Source organism: Cebidichthys violaceus, unplaced genomic scaffold (assembly GCF_023349555.1).
Source record: "Cebidichthys violaceus isolate CVI_PGR_0920_01 unplaced genomic scaffold, fCebVio1.0.p SCAF_6, whole genome shotgun sequence".
NCBI lineage: Eukaryota > Metazoa > Chordata > Actinopteri > Perciformes > Stichaeidae > Cebidichthys > Cebidichthys violaceus.
The window spans coordinates 6,329,651-6,350,768 of record NW_027176816.1 but is presented as its reverse complement, the minus strand read 5'-3'; the positions used below and the strand labels follow the sequence as shown (position 1 = coordinate 6,350,768).

The 21,118-nt window shown below is 41.8% G+C and overlaps 1 protein-coding gene across 2 annotated transcripts in view; it reads left to right on the top strand.

Moving 5' to 3' along the window:
* Positions 1 to 7,526, top strand: part of znf385a (zinc finger protein 385A) — a 50,731-nt gene extending 43,205 nt beyond the window's left edge. For both annotated transcript variants that reach the window (XM_068733444.1, XM_068733445.1), the window contains 4 exons: positions 960 to 1,316; positions 6,231 to 6,415; positions 6,716 to 6,808; positions 7,170 to 7,526. In XM_068733444.1, coding sequence (XP_068589545.1) covers positions 960 to 1,316; positions 6,231 to 6,415; positions 6,716 to 6,808; positions 7,170 to 7,427 — 893 coding nt within the window. In that variant the 3' untranslated portion in view covers positions 7,428 to 7,526. The remainder of the gene's footprint in view (positions 1 to 959; positions 1,317 to 6,230; positions 6,416 to 6,715; positions 6,809 to 7,169) is intronic.
* The last annotated feature ends 13,592 nt before the right edge of the window (positions 7,527 to 21,118 follow it).

Genomic DNA, 21,118 nt, shown 5'->3' with positions numbered 1-21,118 from the left:
CCCTTTAATACCATAATCCTGGGGGGTTTCCATTGCCTGTCCTCGGCGCTACAGTACATCCTGTGGAGTTTGGAGAAGGGCCTGCTAGTCCCCTCTGATGGGGGGAGTTCTGAATACCCCACCCACATTTAGGGGGTCTTTTTTCAGTCAACACCCATTGCTTAGAGAATACCAAAGGTATTGCGTATGGGAGTGGCTGACCAGAAACATGTGTCTGGCAATGTATGTATAAGCATTTTCCATGTTAAAAAAAAGACAGAGTAGCCGTCATGCAATCAAACACATGCAACAATAAGAAATTAAAACTACAGAGAGCGAGCAGAAGGAGAGTGAGCAGAGAGCGAGAGGAGAGCTCACTTAATGACAAAGCAAGTGCTATTTTGCTTCAAACCCAGCCAAAAACAACAAGTGTGTTGGAAAGAGTCGAAACATGCACATGCTGTGGTATCCGTTTCCTATTTCTCACTTCGGAAATATTTCAATAAGATGAGACCACATCAGTGAAAGACTGGCTCGAAAAACTTCAAAAAACCTAAAAACACATTAAATGCATGCCCATGCCTTGACACATATGGGACATACGTTTTTTTTCTCCTCTGATCCACTTTATATGAAACTTTAATTAAAAGGACCTCTTTTTCACCAATTATGTCCTATACACTGTATAGGAAATAAAAAGAACTTCCATCTGCAAGTGGTTTATGTTGGTTTGTCTGATCTACGCAAGAGAACGTGGCTTCCACTTTCAGCTGGGTGTGATAAGCGATGTGTTTTAACATAGCAGAGAGTTTATGTCATGGGCACTTTGCTTCACCGCTGAGTTTGTAGACAATGAAGTCAATAGTAAAACACTGAGTTATGTACTTTTTGGACCACAAAATCAGTTCCTTGATTTTTCTTTGCCCTGCGTTTGACATTTATTCTATTTCTTTCTTTGTTTCTCTCTTTGTTATTTTCAGATGAAACACAGCCTCTGTCACAATTAAACGGGCCCCTGCTGGCCCCGGGGCCCCTTCCCCCTCTTACCACCCCGCCTACCCCACCCATGGACTCCCCCATGCCCTCGGTGTGCCCCCTCTTGCCCACCCCCACTCCTCTCCTGAACCCCCCTTCTTCATCCTCCCCAGGCTGCGGCACTGGCAGCGCCAGCTCAGAGCAGCCTGGATCTGGACCCCCTGTTTCAGGAGCTGCCGGCACCACGGCCTCCAGCCCGTCCAATCCAGAGACAGAGGAGGACAAGGCCAAGAAGCTGCTGTACTGCTCATTGTGCAAGGTGGCTGTCAATTCCTTGTCACAGCTGGAGGCCCACAACAAAGGTGGGTTAATCTATGAGCTCTGATACGTTGAAATTGCTGTAGTGCTTCTGCACATTGCATAGATAAGTGATTTCCTTGACACTGTCTGGCTCAACATATGTAACCAAGCACTGATTTACTGGTTTCAGGAGCTCTGTCAAGGTGCCTCACCTGTGTGTCTGTGTGTGTGTGTGTGTGTGTGTGTGTGTGTGTGTGTGTGTGTGTGTGTGTGTGTGTGTGTGTGTGTGTGTGTGTGTGTGATGCAGCACTCTGCTAACACACAATACTTTCTTCACCCACCTGCCTCACTCAAACTTTCATGATTTGTCTTGTCATTTAGATAAAAAGCTGTTTCCCATAACCTGAAGCCTTCCACTTGAAACAGTTGCAGAGGAGGATGGTTAAGGCGGGTAACCACTGCATGAGGGAATAAGAGAAGAATATGTTTTGTGGCTGAGCTCACCACAATACCAGCTTCAACATTCTGTCAGACAACTTTCACACCTGACAACATGTTTGCCAAACACCCCTGAGGTGCCCGCTGCCTGCTTTAATCCGTTATGCTCTACCAATTTATCTCTCCCTGTGACCTCATGTCCCTGTGAGCATAGTTTGTGTCTGCTGACCTCCACTCTTTATTATTGATACACTCTCCTACACAATAATAACTACAGAGACACAACAGACGATGAGGGACTGACCCCACATCAGTGTAACTGTATCCCATTTGCCTTGAGTAATGTTTGGTGCAGCCAGCTCAGCCAGACATGAAAGCAGCCAACAAATACCTCTTAAGGTTGGAGGAAGTATTAATCAATACAATTGCAATCACATCAACCATTATGGTTAGATTAACCTCTGGAAGGCTTTTGCAGTTCATGCTTTATCTAGCGCTGATTAATTGTCAGTCTAACAACACAACAATAAATGTGTGTTACTGCACATCTGTCCGCCAGCATGTTTACGATGTACATCCACATGTAAGTGCAAAGAGATCACACACGCATTATACTACAGCTTCTAAACATGACCAGAGGCCACAGCTTGTTATCAACTAGTTGGCTCCAAAATTCAAACCCTGAATGGCAATCGAGTTGAAAAAGTTGAAACAATCTGGAAACAATCACCTTCACTCATTCTCAAATAAAAACTGTGCATGTTAGCGGGGTTCAAAAATCAAAACATATGTCATGCAGACTTGAGCAGCATGCGTGGCATTCTGTGTGAGAATGAACAGCAGAAAAGACAAAAATAGAGAAATGATGTGTATGTAATGTTATCTCTACAGTTTCCTGTCAACCCATTGCCTATTTGCGCGTTTTCAAATGTGCCTTGTATGCTTGTATGTTGGTTTACACAATGAGTCAACCATACAAAGACAAAAAATCCACTGGGCCATCCATTGTCAGACCAAAATAGAACAAAGGCAAAAACAGACAGCCCAGGAGCACACTTTCTGGCCTCGAGCGTAATCTATCATTCCATCCCCTCCTCCCCAGTGAAGCCCACAGCCTCCATGTTACCACCCCAACCAATTCTCTCTCTTCTGTAACTTTACCTCTGTTCAAAGGGATTTTAGAGAGTGACTCAAAGTCAGAACCAAAGACAGTGGGATGCTTTACTTTGTGAGTAGAGAGGCATAGGGGTCAATGGGGGGGCATGACAAATTTTTTTCAGCCAAGAACAAAATGTGTGATTATTTTACATTTTTAAATGAAGAAAACACAGCATATAGAAATTCTGAAACATGCATCAGTTTGGAATCTCTTGTAAATTTGTTTTATGTTCAGGTGGACATTTTTTATTGAACATCTCCAGGGAGCCATCACCTTAACGTGGTGGAGAGGTTTGAGTTCCCCCATGACCCTGAGAGCTATGTTGTCTGGAGCCTAGAGCTCCTGGTAGGGTCTCCCATGGCAAATTGGTCTCAGGCGAAGGGTCAGAATAAGAATGGTTCAAAAACCCCAATGAAAAAAACAAAGAAGAGTCAAGGAGACCCTGCCCGGAGGAAGCCCAGGGCCCACGTCTGGAGCCAGGCCCAGTCGGAGGACCCGACAGCGAGCGCCTGGTGGCCGGGTTTGCCACGGAGCCCGGCCGGGCACAGCCCGAAGCAGCAACGTGGCACCCCCCCTCCTCTCCATCCTGTGGGCTCACCACCTGCGGGAGGAACCGCTGGCGTCAGGTGCGCTGCCCCATGGGTGGCAGTGAAGGCCAGACTCTTTTCTTCTCTGGGGTTGCCCAGGGTGTGAGGCGCCAGGCGGGTGTGGGGATAATCACAAATCCCCGGCTGAGTGCCGCTGCGTCGGAGTTTACCCTGGGGGACGAGAGGGTCGCCTCCTTACGCCTGCGGGTTATGGGGGGGAAAACTGTGACTGTTGTCTGTGCATATGCACCGAACAACAGTTCAGAGTATTCGGCCTTCTTAGAGACCCTGACTGGAGTCCTGTATGGAGCTCCAGTGGGGGACTCCATAGTTCTGCTGGGGGATTTCAACGCGCACGTGGGCAACGATGGGGATACCTGGAGAGGCGTGATTGGGAGGAACGGCCTCCCTGATCTAAATCCGAGCAGTCGTTTGTTGTTGGACTTCTGACAACCGGGGTGGTGGTTCCCCCTGTTCAAAAAGGGGGACCAGAGGGTGTGTGCCAATTACTGCAGTATCACACTACTCAGTCTCCCTGGTAAAGTCTACTCCAAGGTGCTGGAAAGGAGGGTTCGGCCGATTGTCGAACCTCGGCTTGAAGAGGAACAATGCGGATTCCGTCCTGGCGGTGGAACAACGGACCAACTCTTCACTCTCGCAAGGATCCTGGAGGGGGCTTGGGAATACGCCCATCCGGTCTACATGTGTTTTGTGGACCTGGAGAAGGCGTATGACCGGGTCCCCCGGGAGATACTGTGGGAGGTGCTGCGGGAGTATGGGGTGAGGGGGCCACATCTGGGGGCCATCCAATCCCTGTACGCCCAAAGCGAGAGCTGTGTCCGGGTTCTCGGCAGTAAGTCGGACTCGTTTCCGGTGAGGGTTGGCCTCCGCCAGGGCTGCGCTTTGTCATCAATCCTGTTTGTGGTATTCATGGACAGGATATCGAGGCGTAGTCGTGGGGAGGAGTGTTTACAGTTCAGTGGGCTGAGGATTGCATCACTGCTGTTTGCAGATGATGTGGTCCTGATGTCTTCATCGGGCTGTGACCTCAAGCACTCACTGGATCGGTTCGCAGCCGAGTGTGAAGCGGTTGGGATGAGGATCAGCACCTCTAAATCTGAGGCCATGGTTCTCAGCAGGAAACCGGTGGATTGCCCACTCCGGGTAGGAAATGAGTCCTTACCCCAAGTGAAGGAGTTCAAGTACCTTGGGGTCTTGTTCGCAAGTGAGGGAACAATGGAACGTGAGATTGGCCGGAGAATCGGAGCAGCTGGGGTGGTATTGCAGTCGCTCTACCACACCGTTGTGACGAAAAGAGAGCTGAGCCGCAAGGCAAAGCTCTCTATCTACCGGGCAATCTTTGTTCCTACCCTCACCTATGGTCATGTGGACTGGGTCATGACCGACAGAATTAGATTGCGGGTACAAGCGGCCGAAATGGGTTTCCTCAGGAGGGTGGCTGGCATCTCCCTTAGAGATAGGGTGAGAAGTTCGGTCATCCGTGAGGGACTCTGAGTAGAGCCGCTGCTCCTTTGCGTGGAAAGGAGCCAGTTGAGGTGGTTCGGGCATCTAGTGAGGATACCACCTGGGCGCCTCCCTAGGGAGGTGTTCCAGGCACGACCAGCTGGGAGGAGACCCCGAGGGAGGCCCAGGACCATGTGGAGGGACTATATCTCCAAACTGGCCTGGGAGCGCCTCGGGATCCCCCAGTCAGAGCTGGCTGATGTGGCCCGGGAAAGGGAAGTTTGGGGTCCCCTGCTGGAGCTGTTGCCCCCGCGACCTGATCCCAGATAAGCGGTCGAAGATGAGATGAGATCTGACAGAATATCTTTTTTAATAGCTGAAAAAATTGCCGGGAAAAAAAAATGTTTTTTTAGGTTGGAATCATGATTGGATCAAAAGCAGGGTGTTGGGTGGACTCTGGGGGATCAGACCATTAAGAGGTCCGAGTTTACATGCAACAATGTATTACTTGGTTTCGCCAAGAATCTGTTGTGTTTTTAATGTAATTGTTATGTGTCTAATATAACACTCCCATCTGCAATGAAACAAGTCCAGTTTTAATTGCTCAGCAGTATGAATGAGGTGTTACACAGCATGATCCTCATTCAGAATCCAGTAACTAGTATCCCAGTATGACAAAAGACAGTGCTGCAGATTACATATAGCTTGTTTAGATAGGGGTATTTGAACCATTTCGTGAAACAGTACAGTCATGATCAGGGCAGCAAATGTCTGACGTCAAATCCATCCTCGAACCAGACAAATCTGCTTCTTATAATAACTCGGCCTTAAATTTCCAAATTTTGACATTTAGAGTCTAAATTATTGATCTCGACAGTGAGGGTTCAGTAGTCCAGAGCTGGTATCGATGTTGGCACAAGTGGTAATACAATTCACGACACTGCTTGAACGTATCTTACCCACTCCACTGATCAAATATTATCAACCGTTTACTGAAATGTTAACATTAGAGAGGGCTTTGAGGTCATCCTTCAACTGCACAGCTGTTTGACTGCAGCCCTCTAGTGGGAAAAACATACCACTACAACTTTATACAGCAACATGCTCTCTATGTTGTGCATATGTGGTAAATTATTGGAGAATCAAGCCAGTGGTACTTTATTTTACTTCAGACAGTTGGAAGAGGCATGACTCATATGTTATAAATAGTGATGCATCGCCACTGTATTATTTCATTCTATTCTATTAGCTTCTAAATATGTAATTTCATCCTGGCTTATGGCATTGTTGACCTGTGTTTTTGCTTGTGTGCGTCTGTCTGTCTGCAGGTACCAAACACAAAACTATCCTGGAGGCACGGAGCGGGCTGGGCCCCATCAAGGCGTATCCTCGCCTGGGCCCCAAGCCCATTGGAGAGCAGGGAGGGGGGCCGGTGGACCCCAACACTCAGGAACGAACCTTCCACTGTGAGATCTGCAATGTGCGGGTCAACTCTGAACTGCAACTCAAACAGGTAGGAAGAAGAAATAATGCATGTATTTTTATCTAATGATATTATGAATTAATTGGATTTATTAATAGTTACATACAATATAACTGGCTATTTGTCTTTTTTACTTACTTTTTCATACAACAAGCATTTTGTGAGCGCTTTTGTAATTACCATGATTACATAATTATGGAGCAAATTCTCTTTTCATTGGTGCATATTGTGAAATCCAGAGTCTCAAAATGATCTAGAGTCTCCAGAGTCCATTTTTGACAGTTAAATACTTGCCAAAATAAGTCATGTTCCTGTGTTCCTTTCTTTCAGCACATATCAAGTCGAAGGCACCGGGACGGCATGGCGGGCAAGCCTAACCCCCTCCTCAGCCGACACAAGAAGCACAGGGGAGCTGATCTGACGGTAATCTTTTAAGTTTCACTGTTGAATCCGGACTCCACTTGTGTGACACAGTCATCAAACCTGAGATCCAAAAATCAGACAGACAGTGATAATTAAGAACATGAGGTCTGTAAGTCCTGGGAGTGGTTAGAGCAAGTTTATTTGATCCCTACAAAAGCCGCCAGTTGTCCTGTTTTTGGCTGTGTCCTCTTCCTGAAAAATGTAATTCAATTGGACTGAAACCTCTGCATTATGATATATCATAAATCTCAAGAGGCAGATCTATATCTGTTTCCCCTCCATGTGTTCTTTCTTCTGGTACCAATCATTTTATGCCTCTCTCTCTCGTCTTGTCTCTTTGTGCACCCCCTTCTGTTTGCAGTCTTCATTGACCTTCTCCAAGGATCTTACCAAAGCTTTGGGTGCAGGGCTCTTGCACAACCCCTTGGCTGTTGCTGCAGCAATGGCCGCTGCAGCTTCCTCGAACCAGCTGGCTCTCCGTGCAGCAGCTCCTGCGCACCACCCGCACCACCCGCACCATCACCTATTGCAAGGCCCTACTCTCAGCCACGCCATCCTGAGACCTGCCCCTGGGCCCATCCGCACCACCCACGGGCCAATCCTTTTCTCCCCTTACTGACACATCACCCTCTGACTTCGGCCAGTCAGGAGCAGCCACTCCAAAAGCACACTGTGAAGATACAAACATGATCAACAAACAGCAATTGATAGGGGGGGGGGGGGGGATCCAACCATTTAAATACTGAACTGAGAGAAATGCAAGGGAAAGGAGCAGCAGAAAGGAGTAGATATGTCTTTCTTACCTTTACCTGACACTCTCCCTCCATTTCAAAGACTTCTTAATGATCCACAGATGGATTGAGCAGAGGAGAGACTTTCATTATGCATTGAACTTCCTTGTACATCTCTCACCTCCTGTGGTCCCTCACTCTTGCACTGTGGCCCTGTCATAGCCGCCTCGATAGCTACAGAAGAAACACATGCACATCTTTCTAGAAACATTAAACCACATCTAGTGATACATAATTATTCTGGGCCAGGTTGGTTTTCTCCTGTCATCACAGCTCAACGTGTTCTACTCATCCTATGCACCTCAAAAACAAAGACAATAATGTTATGTCAGTAGGGTAGCTGCTTCAATCGGTCTTTGCTCTTTGCGCCACATGTAGCTGTGGCGGCCTCTGTACTGTACATGTCCCTTTCAGCGCCGGAGGACAGCAACTCTTCAGTTTGTGACACTAGGTCCTCGCTACTTACGACATGACTTGGGCTGACAGGCAGGTGGTAGCAGCATCTGAACATGTCTGATGGTGGGGGGGTTTAAGAGAGCAGAAAAGGGACTGTGGGGAATTGCACTCTGCTGTCATTTCCTGAGACACTGAGGTGAGAGGAGGGTTGGAATGGGTCAGTGGATGAATTGACCCCAGGCAGCATGCAGACACACACAGGCCCAAACAAACGTGTTTTAAAATAGACTGCACCACAGGGCACATCTGCCAACCTCCATATCAGTCAGAGATTGGCCTCACTAAAGGGAAAAGAGGATGTGAGAAACAGCAGCAGTTGCACGTACTGTACTGCTGTATTTGACACATGATCCCTATCTCTAGCTTGGATTGTGTTTGATGGCAATAATCAATTATTTTACTTACAGTAATGAGAAATACTGGAGAGCATAGTTCATATGTATTTGGTCAGACATCCGTTCACACTAAGCCATCAAAAAGAAAGCGATCGACATCCTAACAACTCCCTGGTCTTTATTTGCAGGCCGATTCACTATGTAGGTGGGGAGGTATGATTTAGGTGCGACCCCGTGTATTGATGCATTTATGTTGTTTCTGCATGCAGCCTCTCAATATGATCGTGAAGGGTCAGGCTTCTGCATCATTGGGTTGAACTCTTCCATTGCTGCCCTTATCTCCTCCTCCTCACCTTCCCCTTATCTACAAAGGTTCATATCAGTCTATAGCAGAGGGCACATAAACACTTGCAAACATAATGCTCAAAGAGAAAAATTAGAGAGAGGAAGATGAAAGCCAAATATGTTCTTGGAGAAATGATCTTGAGCTGGAATGACAACCGAGCCAGAAGCCCGGCGAGGCCACCCAGGGCAAGGAGCCGAGACATCCAGCTCAAGGCATCTACCGATAGTTTCCATCTCACAACTGAAAGCCATGAAACGCACCATGATTTGTTTTCTTTTACAAAGACTGGTGAGCACTTTGTTTGGTTTGGATTTGTAGTTTGCTTTTATATCACACATAAAGAAGAGCAAAATAGGAGACACAATAAAATATTTTTGTAGGTAGGAAATGTTAATAACTGCATCCATGAAGAGATAAGAAGATGGTGGAATTATTCGACGGTGTTGACTCAGACAAACTGACATTCAAGCAGACCAACTGAACTTAGCGGGGAGCCACAAAAGTTAGCTAAGCAGCTGCAGACCTATCTTGCTCGACAGCTTGAAAACTTTCACCCTTTTCTGAACAAGATGTACACTGTGCCCTTTCATTGAGAAGCAATGAGCTCTAATGTCTTACCTTCATCTGAATATTGCAATGCAATGAGCAATTTTTATCAGAGTGACTTGTTATCATTGTGACATGTTGTGACATGTTGTCTGGAGTCATGTGTAAACTGGGAGCACGCCAGCTGACAGACTTTTCAGTTCTTCCATGAGGGGTAGGCTACAAGCCCTCGAAGGGATTGAGAGCGAGACAGAGGTGTAGCTGGGTTTAGGGACCGCCCTTCATATTAAAGGGCCTTTTTACTATGGTAATCTCTGCTTGGGGAACAGGGTACAACACCAGGTATCAAGGGATTAAAGTTAGAGTTGTTCAACGGGTTTATTTTCTTTTTGGACTTACATACATTTGTTTTCTTTGTGTGTGTGAGAAATGTGTTTAATAGAAAATCCTGAGGAACAATGTTAATGCCATTACTTGCAGAAGAAGCTGGCTTGGTGTCAGCTCCCACCGTTGTGCTCTTTTTGTTGCCGAACGAAACCTTCTTTGCAGAGTTCATTTTGTGAGTGAGATACTATTCCAGGATCCGTGCTCTCCTTCCTGTCTGTGTGTGTACCATGTATTCTAGTGTGTGTTGGGACCTGCTCTCTCCCTACTTTCCACCAATCCCAGACAGAAGCAACCTGGAGCTATAAAGTGGCCTAACAAAATAATGGAGACAGTAACCTGCACATGTTTGATTTCGGAATATTGATCAATCATTCTGGATTCTAGATTCTAGATTCTTGATCAATGACCCAATCAAAGTAGTGTAGTGATCTTGTCCCTGGTAGGTCAGTCAAGTAGCAGCACCACAGATATGTTCATACTGTGGTAATTCCAATTTATTCATCCTCATGATTCACATATGGGAAATAAATGTTAGATGCCTATTTTCTGGGCAGGTATTTCATGTTAGCTGTGTTTAGGCTAATAGCCTTAGCCTTATTCTGGCCTCAGCCTCTCCCGGAGCAGAGAGATGGAGAGGCTATGGTGTAATTTTGTCTTGCCAATAAAGTTATTTTTGAATTTCATTGTCAGAGGGGACACAGAGTTTGTATGGCGAATTGTAGCAATACCTGACTCATTCTGGCTACTCTTGTTTATTGCAATAAGAAAATTAAACAATAAATGTGTATGTGAGTAAATCATTATAAATGTAATTTAAATGAAATGAAACTTTATGGTAAATAGTATTGGTATCAAGAGAAACCATGGTGGGAAAAAAAGTAAATGTCAATAAATCATTAAATGAAACAAAGGTCTTCGTAGTTTTTTATGAATCAATCATTGTGTGGTCCACAACACCTTCTATTATGGCTTCCGTCATAATTCATAAAGAAAAATCTCTAAATATCTTTAATGCACCTACAGGATATCTCAGTTTATCACAAACCTAGTACATGTCACTACAGTAATGTTTCAAGAGAAAAGATACAAAATAAATAAATTACATCATCAGAAGAGCATTCAAGCAGTCCATCTGTTGACAGGGAATAACTGACACGTATATTTTGCTTTTAGAATAAAATACCGTAAATGCAGGGTTTCCAGTTGTAAATCACAAAATACTCCTCCCAGTTAGATCAGCATTGACACTCTCGTAAATTAGGACTTTTTCTATTACTGTCCATGGAGAAGCTCCAGGATGTATCCCATGATGACATCAACTCTACAATCTTGTCTCCGCTTTTTTTTGTCACCATTAATGCTCTGAATATTATAGAGAACCTTTAAAGCATAACTTAAGGTAAATATATATATAGATATATATATATCTATATATAGATATATATATATATATATTTGTCTCCCCACACTCGTTGACAGTATCACTATGTGCTTGTTACGATTGGAAATATTTTTTATCTATTTTGCACAATTTTACAGACATTTCCAATAATTCAACCTAACATATATGCACTTAATGGCCAAGTTATTGGCCACAGCTGCACAAAACAACTCCATGACACAAAAACTGAACATTATAGGCAACACAAAATTAAACATTATGGCAAAACAGTTTTCCCTAATAAACTTGATACTGAGTCTATTTTGGATCTATGGAAACTATGAATCTTTACAACAATTTAAAACATTTTTGAACAATACAGCATTTGTTCCATTTGAGTATATGACCATGCAACATGCATTTATAATTCATCCAGCAGAAACACGAGCATTCAGACATTGCTGAGTTTCGTTTGTGAGCAGCAAATGCAGCTAGCAGGACCAGTGGCTGACTGGTGCAGCATTGTACCGTCTGATGAAGAGCAGCATTGTGCTGATTTCCCGTAAGATGGCCCTCATATCGTTCCCCTGGGGGGGGGGGGGGGGGGTGTCCAAGCATTTCCTAATAGAGTGACAGCTGGCAAGATGTTCTCTACATCTTGTAACATTACACAACTCAGCCACTAGATGGTCCTACTGTCGTGACTGGGAAGCAAAGCCACTTGAAACAATGCAGTGTACTTCATTCTGCAAAGTATAAGCAGTCAAAAGTATTCACACATCAAGCTACAGCAATTTCGATGCAATAATGAAAACGAATGTTCAAGGTCGGCCTACTGATATAAACGGTATTCATAAGCACCTATTGTTCTGAAAATATAGTGTACATTATATATAGAGCTGCCCTTTAAACTCTGTGAGCATATAATAGTCATGTGGCAGAGAAAAAACCATGAGCAGATTGGACTGATGGTTGCTATGCTAGGCTTTCTGCCACGCTGGTCAAAGACATTTTAATGTGATCCGTATGAATTCTGCAGCACCTAAAAGAAGAAAAAAATAATGGTCATACTCAGAGATGGATCTTCAGTTAGTGCGTTATTTTCTGACGTGCTGCAGTCTCATGTATTTAGACAGTTACCACCGCTGAGATGGATACAGTAATTTATTTTAAAGTTAATGTTTAAATTTTTTTTCTTTATTTACACGTGCTTGGAAATTTGTGAACATAATGTTGTTGAGCAACAACTGTATTTATGTGGTGAGATAATTGCATTGCATTCGGAATATTTCTTTGACATCAACACTTTTATTTGACAATTTACAGTTGTATTGTATGCAAATAATGTTGTGAAGAAAGTCTATTAATATATTTAACTAACTAACCATGGATAGATAAAAGTTATACTGCCTTTTGTGTCATTTTGTCAATCAATTAACTTATTGCATAGAAACAAATTGTTCTTAATGTTGAAAGTGTAATTCTTTTATCATGGCATATTATTGTGCAAGATATTCATAGCATTAATTAGATTAGTTTTTTTCAGAACAAGATGAAAAGAGGACAGAACATCTTTGTTTGTTTTTGTGTTTCCATTTCTATACGTCACGATTCTTGAAAGCAAAAGCATAATGGCATGGAGCTAGTTTTGTACTAGAAGGCAGCTCTTCTCTTGAGAGCTCAATGCATTGAGATGGAGCAATAACACCGTGAGATGGTCAGACAGCGATCTTCAAATGGAATCTGAAGAGGTAGAGAGATACCAGCACTTTTCTCTAAATGGATGTCTGCACCTGAGAGGAGAGGGCATGTTCTGTCGTTTGCTTTTCTATCTCCCACTGGTTCTTCGCTCTTTACACTCTTTACTCTTTTTGCATCACACATCCAAAGTGAAGATATGAGACTTGTCTTATCTTATCTTTGGGATGGATTTGAAGGCAATAATGTATTTTTCTGCTTGGTAAAGTTTTCTACTGGAGCTGGACACATTTTTTTGTAGCCATGTACTGTAGCAATTGCAAAGCATGAGAGTTTACCACAATTCACATTGTTGACTCACTAAATGTTGAGAATTTATAAAGAATGATGTATTAATAAAGAATATTTAATATGAAATGTCTGAATATTAGGCCTTGAACAGAATTATTGAAAGAGATTGACACTGACAAAACCAAACCTTGTCTGCAAGAAGAATGAGTCATCTGCAGGATATTAGTCTGTAATCTGAATGCAGAACATGACGGCTCTGTGTTCAAATAGAGGAAGAGGTGAGCTGTTTTCATTTTTTTGTGATAGTTTTACTTCTAGGTCTCTAAAAGTTATTTACAAAGCTCTCAACTCAGATAGACAAATTCAAACTGAGGAACGGTTGCAACCAGACACTGCTTAATTTTAAGGGGTCACCAGCCAAAAATGTATCTCAAATGGAAGAGATGAGTTGTGCTATTCAAACTACATGAATTTTAATAGAAAAGGTTTAAAAAAGCTTTTATGGATTAGGGGGAAAAAAGAGAAATGATAGCAATTACTTTTTATGAGATATGGTCTGAGCAAATAGATGTCACTGAGTGAAAGTGTGTACACACAGTGCGCTGCATTTCAACTACAGAGTGATCACAATTCAAATTGTCAAAACCCACACATGGGCTGTGTCAGATGCAGAGTGAGACGGAACAGGAATATCATCAGCACCATGAAAACAGATTTATCTCAGTGTTACAGCCAAGGTTAATCCAGGCATGTGCTCTCCTGTCTCTCTCCACAAACACAAGTTGGCAGGTTCAGGTGCATCAGTGTGCGGATAATTAGTCCAGGCTCTGCAGACATTCTGTGAGTAGAGAGAGAGGGAGAGAAGACACAGCGGCGCAAACAAGTCTCTAATTTCATTCATTTCCTTAACTAGTCGCGAAATTATGTTGAGACCAACTGTAGCGCTTAGTCTTTTCAGTTCAGCTTGTTGGATGTCATTATCAATGTTTGTGCAGCTACTTGGGGTGTTACACCTGTGTATGTTCTCCAAAACTATACAATAGTGTATGCTCATCGTCTCAGAAGAAAACAGCTGCTTCTTATTAGCGTCTCAGACTTGACCTCCCTCTTTCATTCTATCCAACGCCTGTTGAATTTAATATCAATACCGATCGTTGTCTTTCTATACTCATACTATTTGGATTAATGGTAACATCGTGCCAGGACAGACATTTATCAATGCTGCCTCGATAGAGTTTTATAATATAGAGGGATCAGTCCTCCGACTAATGTCTTGTCCTCTTCAGGGAAATTAAGTCAATCCACGCAATAACCCATCTCCCACTCAGGGGTCACATAAAATAGTGACATACCCTCTAATCTCTGGATTCAAGGGGACAATGTCCTACAACATTCATTTAGGTGGATGGCAGTATAATTTGAGCATACTATGCTAATCATTAAGGGCTCTAAAGTGACAGTTTCCCCAAATGTTGCCCTCACAAGGCATTTTAGATGGCCGGGCTTGCAGTAGCTGGGTGGCTCAGTTGTGTTGGCATGGCAGCAGCCGAAGACAAAAGCCACAATTGTGAGAGAACGGTCTGCAGTCCTTCATGCCGTAGTAGGCGGTCAAGGAAAATTGCCCTTCTGCACAGGCCATGGCTGCACTGAATCTAGTTATCTGCTCTCAAGCAGTGAATGGATACCCTTCAAAAAAAATGAAAATGTACACAGTGTGCTTACACCATTTTTTGTCCATGAGCAAGAACATCACTTCATGAAAGGAATATAATGTGCTATATTTAGTATATTTATTTAATATCTGTCAGATATTAATAATTCAAGTTTTGTCCAAACTTACTAAATACTCTTCAGTTGATAGAAAACACTTCACTTAACTGTAATCTGAATGTACTTCATTAGGCTGTTAAAGTGGTGTGGCACCATTATAATAAAAGACAAATAGTTGCATTTGCAAACTGGCACTCATGATTATACATATTCAAAACAAGATTAGATAAGTTCCAAAGAGGCCGTATCATCTACGCTTGAATTGCAGGTGCATCAGTCAAAATACTGCAACATTATTTATTACACGGGAGAACTGTAAGAAAATATGATAAACCAATTACAAATAAAATGCATCAACAAAGAGGAAGAGCAGTCAGAACCTGACACGTTTATGAACAAGGTTAAGAGGGTTGTCATCTTATATTGAATCTTAGTCCACTTTAGTTTTTGCCATATCTAGTCAACCTCATCCTTTATCATTTTAGTCCATTTTAGAGTCAAAGAAAACCATGAACATTTTAGTCTAGTTTTAGTCAAGTCGATTGAGATGTTTTTCTCTGAATGGGTACCCGTTTAGCCCTGCTTTTGCATTTGCACCATTTGCACAGGACAGTGATAAGGCTAATGAACATGGATGTAAACACTACTGGATTTAAAATGCTTTCCAAATGTTTAATGTTGTATAAAACGTTTGCTTTTGGTGAGGGTAGAAAAGGACAGATGTTGTGCTATGCTTTACAATTTAGAAAGCCCCCTGAGGCAAATTTGTGATATTGGGCTCTATAAATACAATTTACTTGACTTGTTTATTTACAAGAAAAAAAAACTACTCAATGACATTGAAGGGCGCTTGTGCTTTTCATTTACATTTCCTCAGCATCACAAACTGACAAGGGTATGTGTCAAGAGAAGAGTCCACAAATTGGTTATTCTTAGAACAAGATGAACTACAGTAACACAAAATAAACAAAAGCAATGTCAGTATATAAATGCAGTGCATGGACATGTGGTTAATGTGCTACGGCGGTGAGTGACGCACAGTGGATGTCAGCTGTAAGGGAGAAACGGAGTGAATGCAGGGCCAGTTTTTATAGCATAAGGGCCCAGGTGAGTTTAATTAGCTGACGACCCTAATCAGCTAATTGCCTGCTGAGGTTGGCCAGGACAACCTCCAAAACAGTGGGAGGGGCATCACAGAATAGCTTATGTAGAGTATCTGATTTAACTATTTTGAAATAATGCAATCATTATTACACTGTTTACATTTGGTGAGGGATGGGGACTGAATTCAATTCTAACCTTCATCATGTTACCATTGCTTTCTTTATTGTGAACAAAACAGAAACATCCCTGACATATCTTATTTTTTGTATTAAAGACTAAATGCCCATTTTCTATGGGTTTTTTTAAACTACTGCCGCTGGCTCTGCTAATGTTGAATGTTGATTGTTTAGAAAATGTATTTGATGAGTTTAGTTAACTATTTGTAGGACATCCATTCAACTCATAATTTCAAGTAAAAAAAATGTATAGTCAAACGCACTCATGTTTTTAAGTTCTGAAGTGATGTGAAATTAAAACCTAGAAAAAGAATAGGTTGAATTAAGTTGATAATTTCACTAGAAAAGATTGATTGATTCCACTGAATCCTTGCATGATGTTTTAGAGTGGGATGAAATAGTCTTTGTTTAGCCAACACAGCAGACATTTTGACTCGCAGACGTGATATTTATTACATTAATAATCACTCTGTTCTATTCAAATGTCCCAGTAAAGCATGACAGTGATATCCTGGTATGTTTGCCATACTGCATTTGACATACTGCTATTGGGACATATTAAATCTTTTTCTGGCATATAGTATGGTAGTATGGGTAGTGGTCCGCACAGCAGGTGATAAGCAGCAGTGATTATCTTCAGACAGTCTGCAGGGAAAATTCAGAAAAAGGAGGAGCAGATACCTTATAGCTCAATATCATTGTTTTTTTATTCTGAAATGTCGTTCATTCTTATTTATATATAAAAAAAAGCACACACACACACACACACACACACACACCGATCCTCTGGCATTCAAGTTCCTGCCCATATCTACTGTCCATATGTACAGTTCCTCATTGATGTGGTACCCAGAAGGCACAGTGAGTCACAGATGTCCTCATGTTCTATTTAAATCTCTCACAATAAATGCATTGTAAACCCTGGAGCATTTCAGGAAATGATGGTGATGAAAACGATGGTGGGGCGAGTGGGACAAGGGGGAAACAGTGTCACTGAGACTTGATGGTCAGACACTGGATGTAATGTGAAAGATAGGGTGCCACCTTTAATTAGATGATGAGTTACTGGCGGAAGGAAACAAATAATGTTGTCATTCAACAGTATCCTGTTGTGACAGCGAGTCACTAATTATCTCTCTGTCCTCTGACGCCTGAGTCTCACTTTACTTATAGGTCCAAAGAAATATTTCACTTTCATACGCTAATCAGCATATTTGTTAATCAAATACACTAAATATCATAATTAAGGGAATTAATTGAATCTTGATTGACTGAAAATACCAACTTTTATGAACAAGTGTTTAACTTTGAGATGAAAGACAGGAAGGTTAACAGTGAGTGAATTCAATAGAAAAGTAAATGTGAAAGATGTATATTTTGCTGATTCATGCAATATGTACAAGCTTCAGCCTTAAGGATGATTTCCCAAAAATGTCCTTATTGTACTCATAGTGTCAGACATATTACACCCAGCTAAAACAAATTCTACCTAATCAGTGTTTTACCTTTCAGTGCTCTAGATAGATTTTAGATGCCATACTAACAAAAAATACAATATCATTTTTGTGTTCCCCAATTTACAGTTTGTGTATGTCATCACTATTTCTCTCTTACCTCCTTTCATTCTGTTTAACTAACACACCCACACAGGTGTTTTACTTGTTCTGGCTAATTGATTCTGCTCAGGCTGAAACTGACCAGAGTTATGCTGGGAATTGACCTTTTTCACATGAATTTTGTGTTGCAAACAATCTAGGAGTGATTTTTACTTAAATTTCTCTCACTGAGCAACACAGAGACTGATGCACACCTTTTGCATATGATGACTCAAACAATGAAAGAATGTTTAAAAGTTGTGAAGAGTCTGACAATTTCACTGGGAATCAACTCATCCGTTTTGATCAGTAAGCCATGTGCAAGTGGTTATTGTGCAAATCTAACACAATTATACTCTTTTGCACATAACATTTGCCAAAACACAGGCAATTGGCTTGAGTGAATGGGAAATTCAAATCTGTTGTGAACAACAAACTAATTGTTCATTTGAACTACTTGTTCTGAAAAAAAATTATTCTGATTCAAGAATTGAGCCAAAGTAAATGAGAAAAACTGTGAACAGACAAAAACAACCGTACACCTTTTGGAATTTAAATTCCTCTCTTTCACCGAACTAACTGTAAAACAGACTTCATTCAAACCCGTCTCGGTTAACCACTGAGTGGTGACTGAGCGGCTCTCATTTCTCAGACGCAGACAATTATATTAGCAAAATGAAATGACAAAAACAGTCCAAAAAACCCCCGACCGACAATAGCCCAGAGCTATGTAGCTCTCCTCCTACCGATGTAAGAAGACATGCTCTGTTGTAGACAGGACCTGGTTCAGTTTGACATTTGCTAAGCAATAGTTATACATACATGCAATTGTCTAACCTGGGCATGCAAATCAAGAGGAGCAATTCTGTCCAAACTGAAGTTGAAGTAAAATGTGTTGTCAACAAAATGTAAAAATTTGTGAATCACTGTAACCCCAAGAGGTCCTTAAGCAGACAGTTACAAATAAGCACAAAGAATATTAGGCTGATGGATCCAGCAATATTCAAATTTAGGCATGGACAGACAGACAGGCACAAACTCACATGGCCAAATACATTATCTGCTGGCGGAGATCATTTTTAATTTCAAAATTCTGCTGCATGAGTGCTGACTAAGATCAAAAGGAGAGCATAGCTACCTGTTCTTATTGAGTTTAAAATTCAAACCTAATGTAATGAATCCACCAGTGCTTTCCTACTGTTGTAAGCCAATTACAATCTGCAAGTCAAATACAACAGTTGCCTTCGACTCTGTATTTTCTACACATTGCATTATAATAAGCAAATCCATGTACATTCTCTATAATCAGGACATGGCACTCTGATAAGAATCTCATTATAGAGTCGTGTCAGATTTATAATGAATTATACTTCATGTAATTATCAGAGAGTGATGTATAACGAGTTTATAATGTGCTCCCTGTGCTAACAATAGACTTTAAGTGTCCTCCTCCTATCTTATCGATTTTTATCATACTTGGCCATCTCTGACATCCTCTGGCTCAGACAGTCACATTTTCTACAGTAAATGAGGTGAAATAAAGGTGTAGTCCAGCCCTCTGCCATGACGACGACAACCCTCTGTTAAGACAAACCTAAAACACAATCCATAATTTTGCATGGACGGAGCAATTTGACTTCCTGTCTAGTGTGACAGACGTGGGTGCCAGCTGTGTTTACCAAGACATCATGTGTTATGAACGTAATCACTTTACCAGCCCCTGCCTGCCTGTTATGGATGGCACTTGTCATTTACAGAGGAGAGCCCAGGGCCATCAGTCATCAGCGCGGAGTGAGTTTCTGTGTGAGAGTGTGTGTGTGTTTGTGAGTGTTGAGGGGTGGGGTTGGTGGAGTTTTTATCTGTGTTTGGCTCCATGGAAGACAACACAGTAAAAGCTCCTCACACATGGAAGTATGCACAATGACAAGCACATGTGAATGGTCAATTACATACATAACATAAACGAAACTGTTCTAGGATGTGACTAGCTGCAGCACGTTCAAACCTATCACAACTGTGATCTCAATGCTGTTCATTTCAATATGAATGCACAAGCCGCAAATCACCATACAGCTACAGGGACTTGGCAATATAACGTAAACACCTCATAAAGAGGATTGTTGAATTGCTTCATCACAATTACAAACACTGCTAAAAGTATAGGTCATATGCATATTAGTTAGCACCATTTGGCAACTGTGAAAATATTTGTTGTGTGAGTTTGCAAAGCATAAAACTACAGGTTTAAAAGGATCAGTCAGGAAGTAACCATAACATATTTCATGGCAGAGTAGGCTATGCCAAACACAAGTCAAAACCACGAAGTAACCCTTTTATCAAATTTTATCAATTTATGAAATTGATAAAACCAACGATCTGCCAGACGGTTTGTCACACGGAACCATCTAAGAAGCCACTATTGGAAACTTTTGGAAAGCGCAGGCACTTTAAAAAAAATACATGGCAGGTGATTGGATGAACCATGTGTCAAACTCTTACCAAGCCAGTTGAGAGAAGAGCAAAAACATAATTTGCACAGTGTTGTCAGATTGGGCTGATTTCCACCCACTTGGTCTATTTTTGATTAAGTTGGCCTTGGAAAAATAGTATTGGGCTGGGTTTATTTAATATTGTGAAAGCATTATTACCAAACAAGCTGTCATTTTATGGTCAAAAACAGAGATACAAATTTCAGTAAACTTCCACTTGTGTCCACTTACTCATATTATTGACTCATTTAATTTTTCTAAATATTTTATTTACATTAGTTTTATTCAATCATCTTTAAAGATAAGGGAAGACCTACTTACGTTGACGTCATCATCATTGGCACTGACATTAGATTTTCTGCATTTGGTTGTCTGACTCTTTCTGGGTTACAAAAGCCTATTTATCTAACATTTTATTTGTGGTTATTTGATGCTGATATGAAGCTTTTTATGCTTATGAGGGGGCCATCAAAGGGGCCATCAAAATCAAAACACGTCGCTGAACTCTTCTCCAGTGCTCCATACTTTACTCACCAAAAGTTGTTGGCTATTTTGCCTTCATCGGGGTGGTGTCCGAGCTTATTTTTGCTATCTTATAGATAGCAAATAACTTATAGATTATCATAGACACTTAGAATACAAAACAACAAAAAGCAGGTGATGATTCTTTTCTGGGTTCGTCACTACAGTTGATCCCTTTGACCAGTGGCGGGCCGTGCATTTTATACCTGGGCCTTCTGTGCCGTCCTCCTACACTTGAGCCATCTCCTAATAAGCTCATTATGAGCCACAGCTACGATTATTTGTTTCTAGGGGTGTAACAATACACGTATTCATATTAAACCGTTCGGTACGAGGCTTACGAACCGAACAATACGTTTGAATAATACTAGTGCATTTGGAAAATGCAGAAGGTTAAATTGAGGGAATTATAATATTTTCGGT